Source organism: Numida meleagris, chromosome 27 (genome assembly GCF_002078875.1).
Source record: "Numida meleagris isolate 19003 breed g44 Domestic line chromosome 27, NumMel1.0, whole genome shotgun sequence".
Taxonomy (NCBI): Eukaryota; Metazoa; Chordata; class Aves; order Galliformes; family Numididae; genus Numida; species Numida meleagris.
This window is the reverse complement of record NC_034435.1, coordinates 3,550,478-3,571,508: the sequence shown is the minus strand read 5'-3', so window position 1 is coordinate 3,571,508 and position 21,031 is coordinate 3,550,478. Positions and strand designations below refer to the sequence as shown.

The 21,031-nt window shown below is 51.5% G+C and overlaps 2 protein-coding genes across 2 annotated transcripts in view; both read right to left on the bottom strand.

Annotated features, from left to right (window-relative positions):
* TM6SF2 (transmembrane 6 superfamily member 2) overlaps positions 1–2,044 on the bottom strand; it is a 3,591-nt gene extending 1,547 nt beyond the window's left edge. Inside the window, 4 exon segments of the mRNA XM_021378777.1 lie at positions 9–112; positions 231–328; positions 461–561; positions 1,953–2,044. Coding sequence (XP_021234452.1) covers positions 9–112; positions 231–328; positions 461–561; positions 1,953–2,044 — 395 coding nt within the window.
* The window catches only part of SUGP1 (SURP and G-patch domain containing 1), an 18,627-nt gene continuing 1,072 nt past the window's right edge, over positions 3,477–21,031 (bottom strand). The window contains exons 3-14 of the mRNA XM_021378347.1: positions 20,571–20,674; positions 19,902–20,129; positions 18,307–18,430; positions 17,597–17,700; positions 15,928–16,051; positions 13,673–14,187; positions 8,593–8,699; positions 7,771–7,948; positions 7,403–7,509; positions 6,428–6,573; positions 4,941–5,070; positions 3,477–4,423 (exon numbers count right to left, since the gene is read on the bottom strand). Coding sequence (XP_021234022.1) covers positions 4,397–4,423; positions 4,941–5,070; positions 6,428–6,573; positions 7,403–7,509; positions 7,771–7,948; positions 8,593–8,699; positions 13,673–14,187; positions 15,928–16,051; positions 17,597–17,700; positions 18,307–18,430; positions 19,902–20,129; positions 20,571–20,674 — 1,894 coding nt within the window. The 3' untranslated portion in view covers positions 3,477–4,396. The remainder of the gene's footprint in view (positions 4,424–4,940; positions 5,071–6,427; positions 6,574–7,402; positions 7,510–7,770; positions 7,949–8,592; positions 8,700–13,672; positions 14,188–15,927; positions 16,052–17,596; positions 17,701–18,306; positions 18,431–19,901; positions 20,130–20,570; positions 20,675–21,031) is intronic.

The following is a 21,031-nucleotide window of genomic DNA, read 5'->3' as shown; positions in this document are numbered from 1 at the left end:
CCGCTCACCGCTGGCTCATGGCTGCGATCATGGCAAGGTACAGCCCATAGTGCACGATGCCGTCCCAGTAACAGACCATGATGCCGTGTGCGGTGCGCAGGTACGGCTCACCCTGCACAGATGGCAGATGCCACGGGGTGGGGGTGAGCACCTCCCCCACACCCCCCCAGGGGTCCCGGTGGGTCGGGTGCTGCTTTTTGCCCACTCCAATCGTTGCGATGGGGCGGTACCTCTCTCACGTAGACCTCTGCGAAGCCCGAAACGAAGCCATCCTCCTCCAGGGAGATGATCAGGTCGACGGCAGAGACGAAGGAGAACACCACGAACACTGAAGGAAGCAGCGGGGGGGGGGGGGGGGGCCCGGCCCGGGCCCCCCCCCCCCGGGGGGGGGGGGGGGGCTCAGCACGCGGCCCCACTGCCCAGTGTGGGGGGACTGGGGGTGCTGGGACCCCTCACTCACCACAGAACAGGGGGTCCTGGAAGTAGCTCCCGGCGCTGGCGAAGTAGATGAGGGCGAGCAGCGCGGCCAGGAGCAGCACGGCCGCCAGCAGCAGTGGGTTGCTGCAGGACAGGAGGGGGGGGGGTCAAGCAGGGGGGGACCCGTGTCCCCCGTGTGCCTCATTTCCCCCACCGAGTTCGCTGATGATGAAATGAACAGGCAATGAGAAGGGAAGACAAACGCGGCGGATTTGTCTGAAGTGGAAGGGAAATAGGTGCTGAGCTCGCTGCTTCCCTCCCAAGGGGGGACTGCACTGGGGGGGGGGGGCGGGGTAGCTACGGGTCTGCTCCAACCAATTCTTCCGCTTCTCACGCTACGCAGCTGAACACGTTATGGCATTTTGGGCTCAAACCTTTAACCCCAGCACCAAAGACGTGGAGCAGGGGAAGCGCCGCTCGCTGCCTGCGAAGGCACCGCCGTGCGCCGACAGCTCGCCCTGTAGGAAGCTCCGAGCGCAGCCCCAGTGACCCCCGGCTCGTGCTCGCCTCGTGCTGGGGAGGGGTCAGGGGTGGGATGGGGAGGGGAGGGGTGGGTTATGGGATGGGCGTCACAGCAGCTCTCAGTGGGGCTGGGGTTTCCTCCCCCCCCGCCCCCTTCCCCCCCACCCCGCACACTCTGGGTATCCAAAACAAACAGAGATGCATGGAAAAAGAAAAAAAAAAAAAACCAAGCCGCCAAAACAATCCAACGATTGAACTGTCAGCGCATAAGTGCATTATTAGTAGTGTATAATTAATTACTACCTGACTAATTACTCCCATGGAATGCTTAATACAGAATTCAGATACAAGAGCGGTGGCGAAGCAGCACGGGGCAGAGCTCCCCCGGTCCCCATCGGACGGGGCGGGGGGGACACCGGGACGCGTCAGCGCGGGGCCACGTCCCCACGGGGCGGCACCTCCGGGTCCGTTGTCCCGGGGCAGGGGTGGCAGCGGGGGTGAGGACGGGGTCGGTGTGGAGCAGAGGCACCGACCCCACCGGGTTGGCCCTGGGAGGAGGAGCTGGGAGCTGGGGGGGGCTCAGCGCCCGGGGGGGACGTGGCTGTGAGCGGAGGAGCAGCGTAGGAGGGGATGCGCATAAAGCGGGGGGGGGGGGGGGGATGCACTGAGCGCCCCGACCCCAGGGCTGGGCTGTGGGTGAGCCCAGCTCTACGCCGCGTTGTGCCCCGAGCCCGACCCGCCCCACGCCTGCTGATCCCACAAACGCAGCCGCAGGGTGAGAGCCCCGGGGGCCGTTCCACGGGTTCGGCCGGGGCACAGCGCTCTGCACCCGAACCGGAGCGCTCCCCTCGGGCCGGGTCAGCACCGAACCCCCCGGAGCCCAGCACCGCCCCGCACCCGCTGCTTTATCCCGACCCCACCCCGCCCCGACCCGCAGCGCCCCGCACCGGCCCCCGCCACCTCCCGGAGCTCCATCCCGGAGCCGGAGCGGGGCAGCCCCGCACCGCACTCACTCCTCCAACGCCGCAGCGCCGCTGAGGCCGAAAGCCGCGGGGAGGGCGAGCAGGGGGGGGGCGAGAGCGCCCGGCCCGGAGCGGAGCTGCATCCCCGGAGCACCGCGACAGCCCCGACGGACTTCGGCCCCGGGCCGGGCCCGGACAGCGCCCTTAAAGCGGCAGCGGGGAGCACGGGGGGTGCACGGCGGGGAGGGGGCCCAGAGCCCCGCCGGTACCGGGCTGAGAGGTGGGAGCTGCAGCGTGGGGAGAAGGGAACCCAGGGGCTTTGAGGCTTGGGGGTGGTTTTCTGTTTTTTTTCCCCTCCTCAATTCATTCATTCTGGAAACTGGGATCGGTTTTTATTATGTATGCGTGGGTTTTCTTTTTTTTTTTTTTGTGGAACTCCGAAGCGCTTCACGGAGCGGGGGGGGCTCGGCTCTTCACGGCACACGAGGGCGAGCAAAGCACGTGAAAGGCACCGCGGGTCCGCGGCTTTGGGCGACGAATGGGGCCGAGCAGAACCCTGCAGCCCAGCACCACCCCGACCTCCCCCTCTGCAGTTCTGCTCCAGCCGAAGCTTCTTCCCTCTGCCTCAGCAGCAGCACTGAACCTCCGCACCGTGTAGCACAGCCCGGAGGCTCCCAACCTTTCCCCCCCTCTCTCCTAACGCTTTCACAAATGTGCCGCTGTGTCACTCTTCTGCCCTTTTGCTTCAGAGTCCGGGGAGCGATGGAACCGTTCTGCACTTTGCCCCGGGGCTGGGACGCTGCGCTCAGCACCGCCTCGTCAGCACAGCGCCCGGCCCCACGGAAAGCATGGGAGGTGGGGGACAAAGGCAGGGAAGCCGTGGGAAAAGGGATGGAGGCGATAGGAAGGGATAAGCACAGGCCAAGGAGGAATGGCTTCCATCTGTATGCATCGTCCAGCACACTCGTTGTGTGGTTTTGCTGCTCTCTTTTTTTGTGTTTTAATAAAGAAATGTGAAACAGAAGTCTTGTTACTTATCTACATTAACTATAAATGTTATTTGCAGTCCGAGATGAATCCTCTTTACCCAGGGGGGTAAAGCACAGACACTGCTGCTTTAGCCTGAAAGGGAAGGGATTGTTCCCCTAACATACCAGCAAGCCCAGGCATCACACTGACCTTCCTCATTGGAGCAGAATTCCAGCCCCATTCCCTCCCTCTGTTTCCCACCCTCCCCTGCTGGTTGCTGCTGAGCTGCACCAAGTGCAGCTGCGTGCCTGCACAGGGTCCCACATCCCCTCTGCTCACAAGGAACTCCTATTGAATTTATACAATCATAGAATTAGCTAGGTTGGAAGAGACCTACAAGTTCATCCAGTCCAAGCATGAAAGCTGGGAAGAGAAGTTAACAAAAGAGAATCGCACCCCAAATATTGGGATCGATATCGGAGAAGAAATGCAAGATAAAGAACCAGAAGCTTTGTTTCCTGGGAGATGGTTGGGAAGAAATGGATCCAGATTCAGCTCAGCCTAGAAAAAGCCCCAGCAAGACTGCTCTGTGCAATAACCCAGTGATTGAAACTAAGGAAGAAATGAGCTTTATTTTATTTACAGAATGAATGAATGAACGAACGAAGAAAATCGGTACTCGCAGCGGTTTTTCCTTACGACAACAAAATCCAAATGGCCTTTGAGAAGCTGTGGTGGAAGGCTTGGCTCTTCATCACCCACGTCCAGACACGCAGTTTGCAAGGGGCTTGTTTTGCTGAGAAGCTGGGGGTGAACTTAGTGTTCAAGACGGCACGAGGCTGCTGTCTCTGCAGCTGAACGAAATCCCCTGTGCCCCTCAGCCCTTGCGGTCAGGCTCCACGCGCTGCTCCCAGCCTCCTCTTCCAGAGGGCAGAGGTGAAACAAGGAGGCACCGGTTGTGCAACGTCAGCTGGAGGTCAGACTGTACTCGTGGCTTCACGACAGCATCGGAACTCGGTCTGTCAGGGAACAAAGACCGACCGGGAGCCCCCGAAGCGGGGTCGGACAGTCCTTTTTTGTTTTTTTTTTTTCTTTAAATCTTTGCAATTAAAAAGAGAGCAGCGCAGGCTGCAGCTCTGAAAAACAAAGGGTCTACCACTATGCGGAAAAAACGTGCTGTCAGTAACAGGACACTGAGCTAGACCTGCACCGAGTCCCTGCACTATCCCTGTCGGCATCTTTGGGGCTGCCCTTGCTCTCAGCAGGGCACCACGCACACATCTCTGCTCTCACCCGCTCTGTTCCCCCTCTGAGCAGCACCCAGGCCTCGTTCCAGTGGCTGTCATGATGCTGATGTGCATGGTGAGCGGGCCTGCAGCCCTTTCCTCTGGGTGAGAGCCGGCCTCGTGACTTCGGGAAGTTGTCGATATCAGCAAAGGAGAGAAATGGCAACGCGATTTCCGAACGTTTCACAGTAAAAAAAAAATCACAATTGTTTTGAAAACGCGCCGTCCCATGGGACGCTCTCAGTAGTAAGGTCGCCGTGGATTGTTCTGCGGGGAAGAATAACGCAAGAAAATTAATCAGAATCGCCGTCTTCACAGAACAATGAGCATTTGAGCTTAATTATCTGAAAAAGCCACTGAAACGTGACATTCCTGACAGCGAAACCTGAGGTTTCCCATCACAAATTACAAAGGCAGCTGTCTGGATGCGCTGGCACGCTGAATGTAACAGGCTCACAAGCCTCTCGCAGTCAGGAAAACAATTATTCAGCATCAGCCCTGGCTTCATGGACAGCCCATCTGCCTCCTTTGTGTGCAGCACGCACACTCGGTGTGCGTTCAACGAGAGCCAGCATCCCTCGCATCAGAAAACCACAGCGAGGAGGGGAGCGCAGCCAGGCACCGCGTGGTAACGAGGCTGGATTCAGGATGAGAGCGAATCCAAGGAGCGTTCAGGGAATTTGATCTGTTAAAATCATCGGGAGCACTCCTCTCTCTCTCCTGTTCTGAGACTCAGACGGAGGCCTCGATGGATTTGTCACCGTGCTTGCTGTGGTCAGCTTACCAGCGGGTTGGGTCGGAACCGGTAGGCGAGCATCATCCGCTTGCGGAACGCCTCGTACTCATCGTCCTCCTTGGTCAGCTCTGCAGGACGATCAATGCCAAAGCCAGCGCCATCCACAGCCGTGGTCCCCCTGTTCAGAAGGAGACAACGAAGCTTCTGAGGGAAGCAGACAGACAGCTCACCTCGCTGCTCACCAGAAACACCCGCACCGTGACGGGCAGGTAGGAGCGAGCACGTCATCACCTCCGCCACGTCTCTACGTTGCCCTTCCAAAGCAATGATTTCTGCTATCGGTAGTTGGAAGCAGTAGTGTCTGTGTGTATTTGCTTACCCTCTTGGAGCTGGAGTAGAAATGCTGCCTGTGCTTTGCAGGCCTCCCTACTGGCAGATCGACCTTGGGCAGCCAAAGCTGCCGGTTTGTGCCTCACTGATGGAGGCAGGCAACTGCTCAACAGTGTGCCCAGCTCCCATCCTTCACTCCAGAACAGCCCAGAAGTGACAACAGCTCATTTCTGTCTCCATTACTGCCTTCTTAGCAATTCTGAGATGGCAAACCCAAGCCAATCACAACCCAGGTTCAACCCCGTGGCAGACAGAAGTGCCTTCCTTCTGCTGTTTTAAAGCCTTGCTGTTCTGAACACAGCGATCTTCCATCACAGGTCTCCTCTGAACAAATAAGCACACTGCCAGAGAGATCTCCCTGCCATGAGCCAAGAAGTGCTTTGCAGAGACGCTTCACATTACACAGCAAACAAACAAGTGTTATTTATACAAGGATCCAATGCTAAAAAACAATTCACAGCATTTCCTATCACCACTGGCTGCTTCTGAAGTTCAGCATACGCCAGCAGACGATCCATCCAAAAAGACACGTTCATCTGTTTTTGGATGGAACTCTCCTGAAGCTTTGTTACCTGCAGAATGTGATAAAGTCAGTGAACTTCTGTGCAAAAAAAGAGCTGCACGGTCACACGCAGCGCTCGCTGCTACGGACCTGAATGCATTTCAAATGGGTGCACCAGGAGCATGCATTGCTAAGTGCCTTCCACCCAGAGCATGCCAGAGAATGGCCAAGCAGGCACCAAGAGTGCTCCAGATGCAGAAGGCTGGCTCTTGATGATTTAAGTAAATGTGGAGGCACGTCCTGGGAGTGATGAGGCACATACATGTGTTATCTCTGTTTTATACAGGGGGAAACTGAAGAGCAGGCAGCTCAGAAAAAATACACTAGGCAAATTGAGATTGGAAGCAAAGCACTCCTGGGCTCAGATCAAACCTTCTGCCTCAGACACAGTAACAAATCCAGTTAGAGAACCCCAAAGAAATCAGAAACAATTTTCCTCCTTTGCTGAGAGGATTCCATATTCTGTGCAAGTGATGAATTACAGCCACATTCACTGCAGCTGCTTCCAGTAGGCTGGAGTAGGAGCATCAATTATCAGCCTAAGAGGAAAGGACTAAATCAATAGTAGAAGAACTCCGCTTACTTGCTCACTGGGTTTTTAATCCCCTGTCCATCCGAACCAAGTCCCTCGCCTTCCTTCCAGCCCATCTTCATTAGCATTTGATAACCGATGTTTTCCACAGTCAGTTTGAACTCTTTGTACTCAGAATAATCTGGTTCACGTCCTTCCTGCAGAAAGGCAAAAGGCAGAGCTGTTTGTTCTGTGTATGCACAGACAGACCTATCTTTGTGGGTCAAAGGAGGGAAAAATCAGCTTCAGCTACTGGAAGTCAGGAGTGTTCTGGCAAACAGTTAATAACCAGCACAACCTCTTGGGACTCCAATTCTGCACAAACACAGAGAAGAAAACAGGTAAATGATAAAGCACTGCACAGCCACGCAAGCCCTATAACAATCTGCAAGGAGCAGGGAATGCTACTGCGAGATTAGGCTGAGACACATTCAGCTTCTGAATTTCAAGTTGCTCACTGAATCGAGTTTCAGACACGGCTCCTATACAAACAAGGATTTCCAGGGAACAGAAGAACCCACGCTGGTTACAAGAAAACATTATCAAGGATGCCAGCATCAAGAAGTTCTACAGTTCAGGGAGAATCGACAGCTATGGAGCACCTTTCGTAAGCTTTTTGTATGCTTTAGGCCTTCACTTATCACAACTGCCTGGAGAAAAACTCAAATTTTCCTTGCCTGGCATCAGCCACCACTTGTCTTAAACAGGAACTGCAGACAAATGATGGGGAGCCCGCGAGGTTGGTCTCCAATTCCAGCTCACCCCCAAATCCCATCCCAGCAGTCTGCTCTCTAGTTTACTACAGCCACAAAGAGCGAAAACCCACAGAAGGAACACGGCCCCCAGGGTGAGGGCAGAAGCACTTCAGAGCTGCACGGCAGCAAACTGCTCTGACAAAGGGCTCTGCCGTGCCTCAGGTCTCACCCTCATCGCTGCAGGACAGATCTGAAGCGCTGTGACCGCTCGGGGAAATCTCTGCTATTTTACCTTCAAAGCCTTGAACGTCTCCATGAATTTTTCCAGCTCGTCTGGTGGGAGAAAGTCTCCAATGAAATGCTTCCCTCTGCCCATCTGGGTCAGCTGCTCAGCCCACTCTGCCCAAGATAAAGAAGTGAAAACAGCAGTCATGCAGCGTTCTTAGACTTGGGATTTCAGGGGCTTTGCGAAGCGTAACGCCTCGCGGGAACAAACTGTTACCACCTCCACTCAGCATGGAGGGCAACCACAGAGCAGACCAGTGACGAGAGACCCTGTGGCTGCCACGCTAAGAACACGACCTCAAACATCCCCCCCCCTGGAGGCCTCTGTACAATTGCAGAGCAGGCCAGGTGCTTGCACGGCAGCTCCCCACACACCTCGCGTCTTGTCCATCTCCATGCGTCGCAGCTGGTGCTCCCACGTTCCCAGCTCGCTGTCCACTTCCTCATCGCTGTCGTAGCCATGCTGGTGCTGCTGAATCGCCTTTTCCCACATCATCTGCATTTCCTGCATGGCTTGCTTGTGCTTCATAATCATGTCATACATCTGCTGCATCTACGCGAAGAGACGCAACAGCGCGCTCAGGGACACAAACCAACACACAGGCAGCAGAGCTGCAGGGGGTTGGGCAGTGCAGCCCCCCACCCCCCCCCCAGCTGCCTCCTAGAATACAGGTGATGACAGCTACAGGTCCCAAGGGGCAGCACAGTTGCTTGATGCGACCCGCTCGCTTCTCGGATCAAACAGGAGCAAGACGTGCTGGCTCCTCCATGAGATGCACATTGATTTTAGCACCGAGGACTGCTGCCACCTCGTCATCCCCACGCGCTTTGAGCATCACCCTCGTGTTCCAGCAAAAGCAAATGCTGCTCTCGCTCCTCCACAGCTTGCACGCAAGCCCTCGCCTCCCCCCTGCTAAAGCAATACATAACCAGCTGCAGATGAGACACCACGGACCTTATAGATTTTGGGTTTTAGTTTGGTAGCACAGCAATTGGCTGGCTTAGTTCGTATTCCCCGGAGCCCTCTGAGATTTTTCTGCTGACTGCAGCACCACGTGATTCTCAGGCATTCAGCACAAATCCCAGAGATTTATGTGGAAAAGTTCCTTGGCTGTCCCCACCTCCATTCTCCCACCCGGCGCTGCGGCACGAGATGCAGGCACACAAATGGATTTGGGAATCACTTCGGGGCCTTACCTCCTGCTGCTCCTTCAGCTGTTTCTTCTGGGCTTCGGAGAGCTCCGTCACACCCACCAAACCAACTGGTTTCCCTTTTTCATACCCAAGGCCCTTGAGGTCCTGAACTGAAACAAGCACATGTAAAAGACTTTCATAAATCAGAGCCAGCTGTCGAGGCGGCGAAGCCGTATCTCCAGAACCCCTCGTGAAGCTTCAGACCCATTTCACCACCTCGTGAAGCTTCAGACCCATTTCACCACCTCGTGAAGCTTCAGACCCATTTCACCATGGCTGCGTTCAGACACCGAGCTGCAGAGCAACCCCATGAAGGCAGAGGCAGGAAAGCCAGCAGCTCGTGGTGGCTCTGCCAGCCCGGAGCCCAAATCGTGTTAGCAGAGCAGGAACCAGCGTCTCACAGCCCCAGAGGTCACGCTGCAGGGCAATCTCCTATGGCACGCTTGAAAAATCCTTGCTCCTTTCATCTTAATTCCCCTCATAAGGCTTCCTCGTGAAGCCCAGCCACCACAGTGTCTGCTGATGACTACGTAAACAGCAACTTCACTCACAGTGAAAAGCAAAATGACCACGTTAGAACAAGGACACAAGCGTGACGCCGCTTTGGAAGGCACCGTTCCCCAAGGAGATCTGAGTTCCTCCAGGCCCAAGGAGAGCACTGCTTGGGTTTCAAAGAGGGGACATTCTAAGCTTGACAACCCCACTGATGCATCCTCCTTTCCCTGCCGCATCCCATTTGGAAGCTCCTCCTCTGGAATGAGTCTCACTGCTGTATCAGGTAAGCCCTGAAATGAGGTACTAGGACGATGCGGGCAGGGAACGCACTGATTTGAAGTGCCCACACAACAGTGGGTTCAAAGCACACATTAAAGGAGCAGGGAAGCCTACGTGCCATTGCTGCACCACGAAAAGGAGTAACAGGAACGTTGCTGGGCTTGCAGAAAGAGATTTACAGCGGAGGCTGCCTTACAAACACGGTTTGCATCCATCTAGCAAAACTGGCAGCTCCCCTCCCTCTACAGCACCTCAGAACTGAGATTCCAGCAGTTTAAATATTTAAGGAATTAAAAGAAGACACGGAACTGCACTTGAAAGCGCGCTGCATTTTTCAACGCAAGGAGGAGGTTTTCTTTTTAATGACTGCAAAAAGCCTCCAATTCGGACGGACGTCCAGACTCCAGTTAAATGACGCTTCATTCATTATTCATCATCTACTAATTATGAAGCCCAATCATAATGGGATCGTTGTTCGTGACACCAAACGTCTACACGGCATGCTAATTAGGCCCCAGGAGTTGGCTTCTGCCTTTCCCTTGTTCTCACCCAGGGCAGCTGATCCGAGCCCTCTCATCTCCCTCCCTTCCCGCATGCTTTTGGCCAAGCGTGCCACGATTGGGAAGCAGCTTCCTCAACTCCAGCCTCCCAAGGAGAACATAGAATGGCCTGGGTTGAAAAGGACCTCAAAGATCACCCAGTCTCAACCCCCCTGCTGAGTGCAGGGTCGCCAACCACCAGACCAGGCTGCCCAGAGCTACATCCACTCTTGCCTTGAATGCCTCCAGGGATGGGGCATCCACAACCCGCCCTGGGCAACCCGTTCCAGTGCATCACCACCCTCTGTGTGGAAAAACTTCCTCCTAATATCCAACCTACATCTCCCCTGTCTCAGTGAAGCTAACACGAAGCAGCACACCCAGGCTCCCTCGCACAGCGAGAGCCTCGGCGCCAGCCATGGGAGTCAGCTCTGCAGGAGGAGTTATGGAAAACACTGCAAGAGGTTTTGCTGGGAGCAGGAAGCAATCAGCGGCGTTACCCCGGGCCTGGCGCTCGGATAAGCACTTCCAGCTCCCAAGAAATAAGAGCAAGTAGAGAAATGAACCTGTCTGCTGTTGACAAAGTGCTCGATTTCTGTCTCGGAGAGCAGTGAGAACTGGAGACTGTTTTAACGAACACGCTACGCCACTCCACGTAGAACTGGTTCCAAATGTGATGCCAGACCTGGGCACTCCAGCACCAGCCCTCGCCGAGGATTCACCTCCTTGTCTCAGGGCATGGGAAAGCTTTCTCTGAATGCACCGAGGAAGACTCTGCCCTTCACAGAGGTCAGCAGCTCTCTGGCTTCATTCTGAATTGCATAAACACTCCGGCTAAGAGCCAGGCATGGCTCCAGAGGCCCCACGAGCTGGTGGCTTGCCAGCATATATAACCACCTCGAAGGAGAAAGGTAAGGCCGTGGCATCTTCTTTCACATCCCAGGAAGCGTATGGCGCTGCTGCTTCCTGTGCTAAAGCTGCACCTGGCTTGTCTGCCTGCTCTGTGGCACCTTGCAGGCTTCATGCTGAGGTTACGCTGGAAGAGTCGCTGCAGGAATGGAGCAGTGGGGGATGTTTCTGTAGTCCTGGCCCAAAGCACCACGACACAGAAAAGTTGATGAAAAAAAGAAGAAAAAAAAAAAAAAAAAAGCAAAGCTCCACCCAAAATCTCCAGCTGAAGACAGAAGAATCTATTCGGAAGCAAGATCAGTCAACGTATTTGCATCAAAACAGATCCTAAGATTTATAGGTGCCTTACACCAGGCCAGCATCAGGCAAACACGATGCGAAAGGGAGGAAGCTGCTCTCAGCCTCACGTTCAGCACTGGGAAAAGGGCATTTTTTCCCTTGAATGACATCAGCTTTGTCTACAGGGTTAATGGTGCAGTCTAGCTGCAGCATTGGCAGAAGACTACCTGAGGGTTCATCCCTTCCCCACACGCCCAAAGAGGAGCTTGTTACAACCGAACTGAACGTCCTTTAAGAACAGCAGAGGAAATCCCAACACAGAGGCGCCTGGATTTTCGCTTTGCAGCCTCAAGATCGTGCTCAATTAAAACCAATCGGACCCAAATCGATCCAATATTAGGTTTCAGAATATTCTAATAACAGCCTACAGCGTCCCATTAGTCCACAGAGTTCACCGATGGCAGCATCTCTGCTCTGTTCAGCTTCTCAGATGTATTAGTCCCTGCAGCACCTATGCAGTTAAGTGCTCTGACATCAATATATTTAAGAGGAACCTTGTTTCTGTCCAAAAGAGCTACTTTTTCTCCACTCTGCAATACTGATTTATTACTACGAGGAGACTGAAAAAGAATCACAACACTCCTCCACTAGGCTCACAACAACTGCTAAGGATACAGGTCTGAGACACAGACATTCAGGGACCAGAGCATCTTGTGCAACCTGCCTTGCACTGAACCAGTTTAATTTGGAATTCTCTCCACCCGTCAGGTTGAAGATGTTAATTCTAAGCAAGAGATTAGTCCACCTCAAGCAATAAATTAAGAAAAAAAATCCTTCCCCCTACAGAGCATTAACAGCGCTTTAATGGTCGATTTGTTATGCCCAGCCAATTGTTTGCTGTCCTTTTCTTCTAGTTGACACAAAGCCCTGTAGAAAGTGAACATGAACACAGCCAGCTCGTCCCTGTCTAATTAAGGGGAGGCTAAAGAGCCAGGGGAGATTTCAGCAGGGAGCACGCTGGAACGAGCACACGGATACTCTTGCAGGCCCCCGCTGCAGCAGGAGGTATTAAGATGGAATCTGATGCTTGTTTAGATAGCGCCTGCCCAGCTATCAAAGCTTCATCTAAGCTTCATTACTGTCTGCAAGAAAAAAAAGATACTCTGGAGGCACAGAATAAGACTTTAGTATCTGGTTTCTGGCTTAGTACAAGCAGCAGTTCAAGGTCAAATGAATGAGCCATCCAGACTGGTAACTTGTCCTGTATGTATGACATGTATAGACAAGAATTCTGTACAGGGCAGTGATGAGAAAACCAGATTACACAGAAACTCCTCTTCCTCCACATTGGAAGTGCTGGATGAGGAGATTGAGCCCTTCCTTCCTGACCTCTGCAGAATCAATGCACCACGACACATACTGCCAACCCAACATCTCACCCAGGCCTAACAATCAAAGCTATTAATGGCTGAGCAACTATGTCCTCTACAACCCAGCCGAAGCAGAAGACCCACTGACTTGATGGAGCAACAAATTCTACACGCTGAGCATGTGCTGGGAACCACATGGTCTCACCCTACAGCTCACAAAGTTATACCTTGTTTTCTGCTACTTGTCCCATTTCATCCACTCTGCTGTTGCTTTTGGGGAAAGTTCTTATTTAGACAGGTACTGATTCCTTTTCCCCTGACTCTAGTCTCACACCATTAACTTTCTCTCTGTTTGCCAACACTGGCTGCCTATCTTGCACCTTTTCTTGCTCCTTTGGCCATCCCTTCCCCACAACACGCTACCTGAACAGAGGATTCAAAGACATCATCTCAAATGTCTGCACCCACCTGTTATCCTCGAGCGACTCAATTTCTATATGCATCTTTAAGTGCCTGCCTAATTACCTACCTGCACATGCACAGATGGGCCATGGGAGTTCAACTTCTGTGAGCTCAGTGTGAGTGCCTGGGCTGGAAGAATTACCTCCCAGCACTCCAACAGGGCTGCACCCCCTGGTGAACTTGACAGGTGAAGCAACGGGGGCATCAGCCTCGACACTGGATGAGGGCTGTGATGCCTGCTTGTAACCAAATGAACTGAAATGGGTATAAATTGGAACGGGGAGTTATGCTCGTGCCCACCAGCACCTGGGGAACAGCCATTCCCATTTAGCCTTCTGATCAGTTAGAGTCAGATGGAAGCGCTGCCCAGGGGTTTTATCCTACTGTGGGGAATAAGCACAGTTCAGCTTTGATATTTGTTTTCTGAAGACTCTTCCTGAAGTGAAATAGCCCTAAATAGCGTGGAGGCTGAGGCTCTAATGAGCTATAGCACAGCAGGGTTTTAGAGATAGCTGAAGAACGATAAGATCCAATCCCTGGTGTCAGCGAGATAAAGTGGTTTATCTGGGTTTCCACACAGGGAGAGTTAGCTGCTGGACCCAGCTGAAAGACAGGGGGCTGGCCACCAAGGAGATTACAACAAGAGATAAAGACTCGCTGGGCTCTCTGTTTACGCAGCCAGCTGAGCTAAGGCAGAAAGCACTCCCTAGGAAAAAATAGTTATGCAACCCGAACGACAGAGCCACTAACCTGACAGAGGGGAGGGGGAATCCAGCTGTTGCATGAGCTGCGGGAGGGGCAGTTCAACCTTGTCCTCCTCTGGCCCCCACCTGCTCTTCCGCTTCTTTTTCGTCGTGCCTGCAGCAGCGGCTGTAGTTGTTGTCGCAGCAGCAGCTGTAGCCGTCTGATTAGGTGGAGTTGTAGAGGATGATGGTGAAGGTGAGGGCAATGGTGAGGGTACAGGCAAGGGCACGGGTAACGGTGAGGGGATGGGCAAGGGCACGGGCAAGGGCACCGGTGAGGGGACGGGCAAGGGCAACGGCGAGGGGACGGGGATGGGTAAGGGTAAAGGCAAAGGTGTGGGCACAGGCAACGGCAAAGACGATAAGCACAGAGGTGATGGAGACGCCTCAGGACTGGTCTTCCTTTTCAGACTGGACTCTGCAGGCAAGGGAGCACTTGCAGCACCGGTTTTGGCCTTACGGAACTCCTCCAGCTTCTGCCGGTAATACTTGTAGCCTTTGCTGTTTGGCTCATATAAAAACCTACGGGGGAAAAAGAAGAAGTCTGGACCAGCAGCCATACCCAGGGGATGGATAGAGCCCAGTTTGCTCAGCGCTTCCCTCTCCTACAGCGCTCTTGCACGACGAGCCCTCCCACTCATCTTGCTGCTCTCCAGCACCACCCCGTGTGTACGTGCGTGCAACGCAGGGTTCTGCACGCTGCTGCAAGGTGAACTGCAAGCCTTCGGGACCAGGAAGCGTGCTTCCCATTCCTGGGCAAAACACAGCTATTTATGGCATCACATAAGTGCACTGTGCTAAAAGGATCTCGCCGCGTCGTGGAAATGCAAGGGCCTCCCCCAGAACACGTCTGGGAAAACTGCAAGGGCACCACAACGTGTTGGGTTTCAGCTCATAGATGAAAACAAACATTCCTGGCTTAGCAAGGAGAACGCCAAACCACTGCCTAAAGAAACTGCTCTCGGCCCTCTATTCAAGCTGGAAGTGTAGATATTAACAGCCTGCTTAATTACACCACCACTCCTCCTCCTGTTCCCTCGTACTCAACCAAAATACTGCTTTAGTTGTTACTCCTTCCAGAAATAGGCATCTCTGACCTTTTGGGTAAAATAAAACTCCTTAGTGTCTGTAGGAAGAACATGAACAACCCTCAGACTAGCAGCCACGCAAAAAAAAAATCGACACACTTTGTTTATTATAAACACTCTCTTCTTGGGCTCCCTCCAATTTAAATACTCCACGCAGAAACTTTGGCTATTCCGAATGCCTCCGCAATCTTCCTGCTCCAGAGAGGACCAGTTTAATCCCTGCCCTAACCTCTCCTTGTGATAGTGCCTGATCCTACAAGGAAGCATAGGACACAATGGGCCTTTCCCATCCACAACAGCCACAGGCAAACAGAAGCAGATCTCTGACACTCTAGAACGCATTGAATTGAATCTCCCATTCCTCCATTTGAATGACAGGGTTAGGGATTGCTCCAGGAGCGAGCACAGGGCAGGGCAGGACATCACATCCATCCGATGGAACCCCGACAGAGGAGGTAGGGTTCAGCTGGGCCATGCTCAGGTGGGACCACAGTGGTGTTTTCAAGTAAATAATGGAGCAGCTCAGCTACAAGCACATCTGTCGAATGCAATTCACCACACAAGGAGACGACTCAAGAGGGCCAGAAGGCAACAAATAAAATGCCAAGATAGCAGCAGCAAAATAAGGCCTGCTGAACACAGCGTCGCTCCCAGGGAACGCACCACACTGCTTGTGAGAGCAGGGAAATGAAACACGTATGACACTAAAGGGAGACATTAAACAGCTGTCAGTAAGCACTGAAGAGGACAATTCACATCTGAGGCACTGAAAAAGAGATTCCAAAGGGGGACCTCACGGTGGAGGAGTGCTACCTGTACATTAGAGAAGATGCTGCGTAAAGAGCAACCCAGGAAATTAATTGGACAGCAGCAGTAAGAGATGGGGGCTCACAACAGAACCCAGTGACAGGGAAGAGCTTAAAGGTCAGAATGATACCAGTGGATTGCAACAGAAAGCAGCTGGGAGGGGTGCAAGTCGTAAATTAATTTTGGAGAAAGCAAATCGATTCCTCTCCCTCTACGCCCTGAATTGTAAAGCTTCAGAATGTGAAAGCACTACACAGCTGTACTGCCCTTGGAACTTCAGATTTATGTCTACCATTAGCCTTTTAGAAAAGAAAAAGGGCCCACCCCATGCCCCCACCTTACCCCAGCAGCAGGCTTCTTCCTTTACCTGAAAGCGTGGTTCTCACGGTTGTTCTGCAAGGCAATAGCTTCCACCTCAGGACCCCCGTCTGCTATGAACCTGGCGAGTTTCTCAGCAAAGTTCTTTGTCTCTTCATCCTCTGGGGGTGAAACTTTAAGCAGGCTGTCAGTACTGGGCCCAACTCACACAAGCAACAGTCAAAGCCTATCTGTTCTAAGAACCCCAAGAGCAGAATAAGGGCAAAAGGTCGAGTTTAATTTTTAAGAATACGACACATAAACAGAGTTTACAACACAAAAACATGACATTGCATTACAGTTGTACAACCATTTCGTAACTAGGAGGGCTCATTCACACGTCACCGTCCCCTGTGCCAGCAGCTAGATGACAGCAGATTAAGGGACAAGCCAGCTTTTGTGTTCAAAGGGGGGCACTCATTTCTCTGCACAGCAGAGGAAGGCCTTCTTCCTCGTGTCAGGCACTGTTCCATTACGTTACATCTCAGTACTCACAATTAACCCCCATTAAAGGTTTTGCCACTCAAGTCCACAGGTGCAAATGGGAGGAAAAGGTGGCCAAGCAGTGACACATAATCCCACGTGTACCCAGTGTCACTATGCACCTGATGGCCACTGGAGGGGAGGGTGGCAGGACAGAGGAAATTCCCCATGGAACAGTCCCAACCCTCACATGGAAGAGGCGACTGCTGCAGCCTCAGCCCAAAGGCACAGAGCTCTCAGAGCATTCACATTTCAAGCATATCTGACGTTTATAAGGAGCCTGGCAAGCATGTTATTTAGCCATGACAGCCTTATATGAATTTGCTACCTGCATAGTAGCAGTGCCAGCACTCCAGCACGCTGGCACAGGACCAGGAAGCAGAAGACATGACTAGAAGCCATGGGTAAGACATAACCTTCCCTTGCTTCAACATTCCACACCTGTAAAGTATGGATAATACCGTTTATAGCTTCCAGGCTGCGGTATCAGCTAGTTGATATTGGTAATGAGCTCCTTCAGCCCACAGTCTGTTAAGCCACCATTTGTTTGGGCTGTTAGCTCATCAGCGTGACAGCTAAATTGCATTCATACTCCTTTCCACAGGAAAGGGAATCTGACAGCAGGCCTGAAACAGAGGCTGGCTGGGAAGCAGTGAATGCCCAGCCTGCAGACCACATTTCACCCCCAACAATTTTGGTTTTCTAATGCAGTTAACCTTGTTCCACTGCCCACAGCACCTGTCTGTTGGCAGGTCACCCACTTCTGCTGTTCTCCCACCTGAAATCAGTCCCTTATTTGCAAAGGTTTACGTCCCAAGCAGGAAATAAAGGCTTCAGGTAGGGACACAGCAGCAGAAATGAGGATTACATTCAAATAAACCTCTCTCATTGATAACAAATCCAATAAGAACATAAGACAACAAGCACTCTTCCTCAGTGCATTTTCAGGACTGAAACAAGCCTTTTCCATACAGTGTGCTTAAACATGTTGTGGGCTTGGGCAACAACCATCTTGGCAAAGGAGTCTGATGCCAGAGCTCACCATCTCCATACATTATGAAGTTTTATTTACAGGAACAGACAGCCAAATATCCGTTCCCACTGTTCCCAGACAGCCTCACAGTCACAGAGAGGGTGAAGAAGGCAAATAAATTCCGAAATGTATAGAGTATTCTCCAGATCACAGTCTTAATTACCTTTTTGAGACGAGGATGCCTGAGAACTTTGATTCTCTTTTCTTATCTCGGCCACTTTCTTTCTGTAGTAAAGGAACTCTCTGCTGTTCTTATCATGTAAAAACCTAAGGTGGAGACGAAGGAAAAAAAACAGCAAAAAAATATGCATCAGCAACAACTATTAAAAAACCAACACCGATCCCCTAGAGACGTAAACAGCTTGAACTACAAAGAACAAGGTAGATAAATTACTCAGAACGCACTTAAACCGTGGGCTACAACGTCTTCAGCATGTGTAAATACACACAGCTCTGATCCAAGGACTTGTGCCCAAACACCTCGTTTTACTTCACAAAGAAAAGCAAATAACAATCTCTCCTTCCCATGGAAGGGGGAATCCTCTGTCCTCAGCCACACAGCACAGCAGTGGCAGAGAAGTCAGACTCAGCAACCAGCATCCCCATGGGCTGGGTGTTGTACAGACAGGAGAACTCCCAGGCTATATTCTTAACTAATTGATCTGTCCCCAGCACCACCACAGTATCGCTTTCTGCCTCTCTTTTCCCAGCTCAAAAACAAAACCAGTGACACGCAACAAAGCTCAGATCCACCCAACAATAACCAAACCAACCCCATGCTCCCCCATGAGAACTGCATGTACAAGGCTGATGTTCTTCCTCCTACAAAGACACACTGCCCTGCTTTGGTAGACGAGTTAGCTGCAGACTTACGAAAAAGCTGGGTTATCCTTGTAGTCTTCCATAGCGACCTTCTCTAACTCTGGTCCCCCTTCAGCCACGAACCTAGCCAGCTTTTCCACCACTTGGCGGGTCTCCGCATCCTCTGGGGGTAAAACTTTAAGCAGGCTGTCAGTACTGGGGTTCAACTCACACACCAAACAGGCAACAGGCACATTACTTCTAAGAACCACGGCGACAGACAAAAGTAGAACGGGAACGGGAAGAAAAAGTATGAAATGGGGGATCTGGTCTTAACACAGCTGTACAAATCACAATCCTTATGTCACAGTCAGCCCCCCTCCCTCCCCTGCTAGGAAGTTAGTATTCTGAGAACACGAAAAAGCCTAAAAATGCAAACAGAACAGTTCAGGGCACAACTTCAATTGGAACATCATCTGCTGCTGACGACTCTACTCCACACAAAACACACAATGGGGAGGAATAGAACAACCACATTACCAACTGAACATTGTAAATCCCAGTTCCCAAAGCATCGTTCAGGGCAGCACAGGCAGCTTGTGCAGCTGGAGCATATAGCTCTTCCCACTGGCATATGCCCACATCCCAGCCCTCACTTGGAGGGAATCCCACCAGAGACAAGGGGAGAGCACAGCCTCCAAAAAGCTGTCTTTCCTTCTGTGCCAAACAAGGAGCTCACTAACAGCGATTAGAGGGCTGATGTAGGATGTATTCAGGGGAAACTAAACACACATTTGTCTAGACAATGATATTCTGGGTATGGGGCTGGACACGGAGCACGCAGGAGCAGTGTCTGCTCTGATCTAGACTAGTTTTGAACCCAAGGCCTTTGCATTAAGGGTCCATGTCCTGTCTTTGCTGTCTGCAGACAGCAGCTACTTCTCCCATTCCTGCAGTACACTTCATGCTTGTGTCCAGACCTGCCAGGATTACGTTTTAGTAAATCCCACAGCAACAGCTAGACATGGTTTTGTAAACATAATGAAATGAATTGTGACACAAATCTTAGCGTGACTTACTTAGCAACACCAATCTAATTTTATACTTGATTAGGATGTCCATGTGAAATTCAGATTATTAACCAAATCTGCCTTCTGGCTCCTTAGCCTAGGTTATTCACAGACACTTGCTGCAATTTTCTTCATTGGTTTTATATCCTCTTCAAGCAGCTAAGACCTCTAAAGTGTGTTTTTCTAATGAGACTTCAGAGAGGCAGGAACTTGGAATTTACCTGATTGCACTTCTGAGCCTTATATGTAATTTTACTCACTTATACTTGCAATGTTTTCCCCCTCCTCAATTGTTTGCCTTGATATCTCAGAGAAAACGACCTTCCTAGATGTAAAACAAATCCAGCCTAACCATGGCGAGTGACCCACCTCCAACACTGAGTTCAGGCTGGACAAATAACCCCAGTCAGCTGGTATTTAACAGCACTCAACCCTCAGCTTTCTACACAGAAGTCTGCAGGCAAAAACCTTACTAAGAAGAACTCACAGCATAAGGGAAAAGCCCAACCAGCCTTCAAACACTCAACTCGTATCGCTATGGTAAGTGAACCTGACCCCCTCCCAATAAACAATGCAGCAGTACAAAGTGTCATTTACCTTTAATTTCCAACCACTGCTCATAATCTTCCTCCTCATCTTCATCTGGCGACTGAAACACACTGAGGCGGTTAACGACTGGGCTCTGTTTGGAATGGGAGTAGTTCTTCGCTTGCTGCAGCATGCTGCTCAGGACCTGACCCGGGCGCTTCCCAAACAGCATAGGTTTCTTCCCAACATTTGGTGCAGAAGCGTTTGCCGAGTTATTAGTAGAACTTGGGGGAGGTTCTTAGAAAAGAATGAGGGGGGAAAATAATTCCTGTGCATTCTTACTGTGTTAATCTCAGCAGGTTATAAATAACAACTCAGGCAGTAATACATCTCCAAAAGGCCGTTATTTTCAGAGTAAATTAAAGACATTGTCTGGCAAAAGCTTCATAACAAAGTGAAAACTACGGTGATTGCTACGAAGTGAGATTCAAGCTAAAAAAGAAAAAAGATGCTTGTCTTTACAGCACCTACAGATAGAAAGAAGTGCAAACGTTCCTACTGCATCCTGAAGGAAGACTTCAATCCAAATCTAAAGGGGTCATCGTTGCTTTAGAACTTAACTCATACTGGTAACAGCTCCTAGCAGGGGTTCTATAGTGAATATACACGGAGGTGGCTCACACAAAGCTGGTACCATCAGGAGAAGGAAGGCCTCCTGTTGCTCAGAGGTCGACCTACCAGCACTTGACTTTTCCTTCTGCAGCTTGAGAAACTGCTGGAGGAAACTGCCATCATTAACAAACTTGTTGGAAACAGAGGCTTCATTTTCAGCACCGTCATCTCTAGACAGAAAAAGAAAAGGAGATGATGGTAACTGACAACTTTCCCGGCCCCCTCACAAACATTTATTTTAAACAGAAAACAAAAGCAAAAATTACTAATCTCTCACCCCTCATTTTGAGAACACAGCTTTTCAGAAGCACAAGAACCATTCCACTTGCTGCTTATAGCATCTACCCATGCTCTCCAGCTGACCTGCTTGCCACCACATTAAAACAGGATTTCTCCCAGCACAGTTGTGCCATTGTGCTTCCAGGAGCTCTGGGCAAGCACCTACTGGAGGAATCGCACTAACCCTTGGGAGTTAAGGTTGCGCAAAAAGTAGTAATTAAGGGGAAGGAAAACATAGTATTATAGCA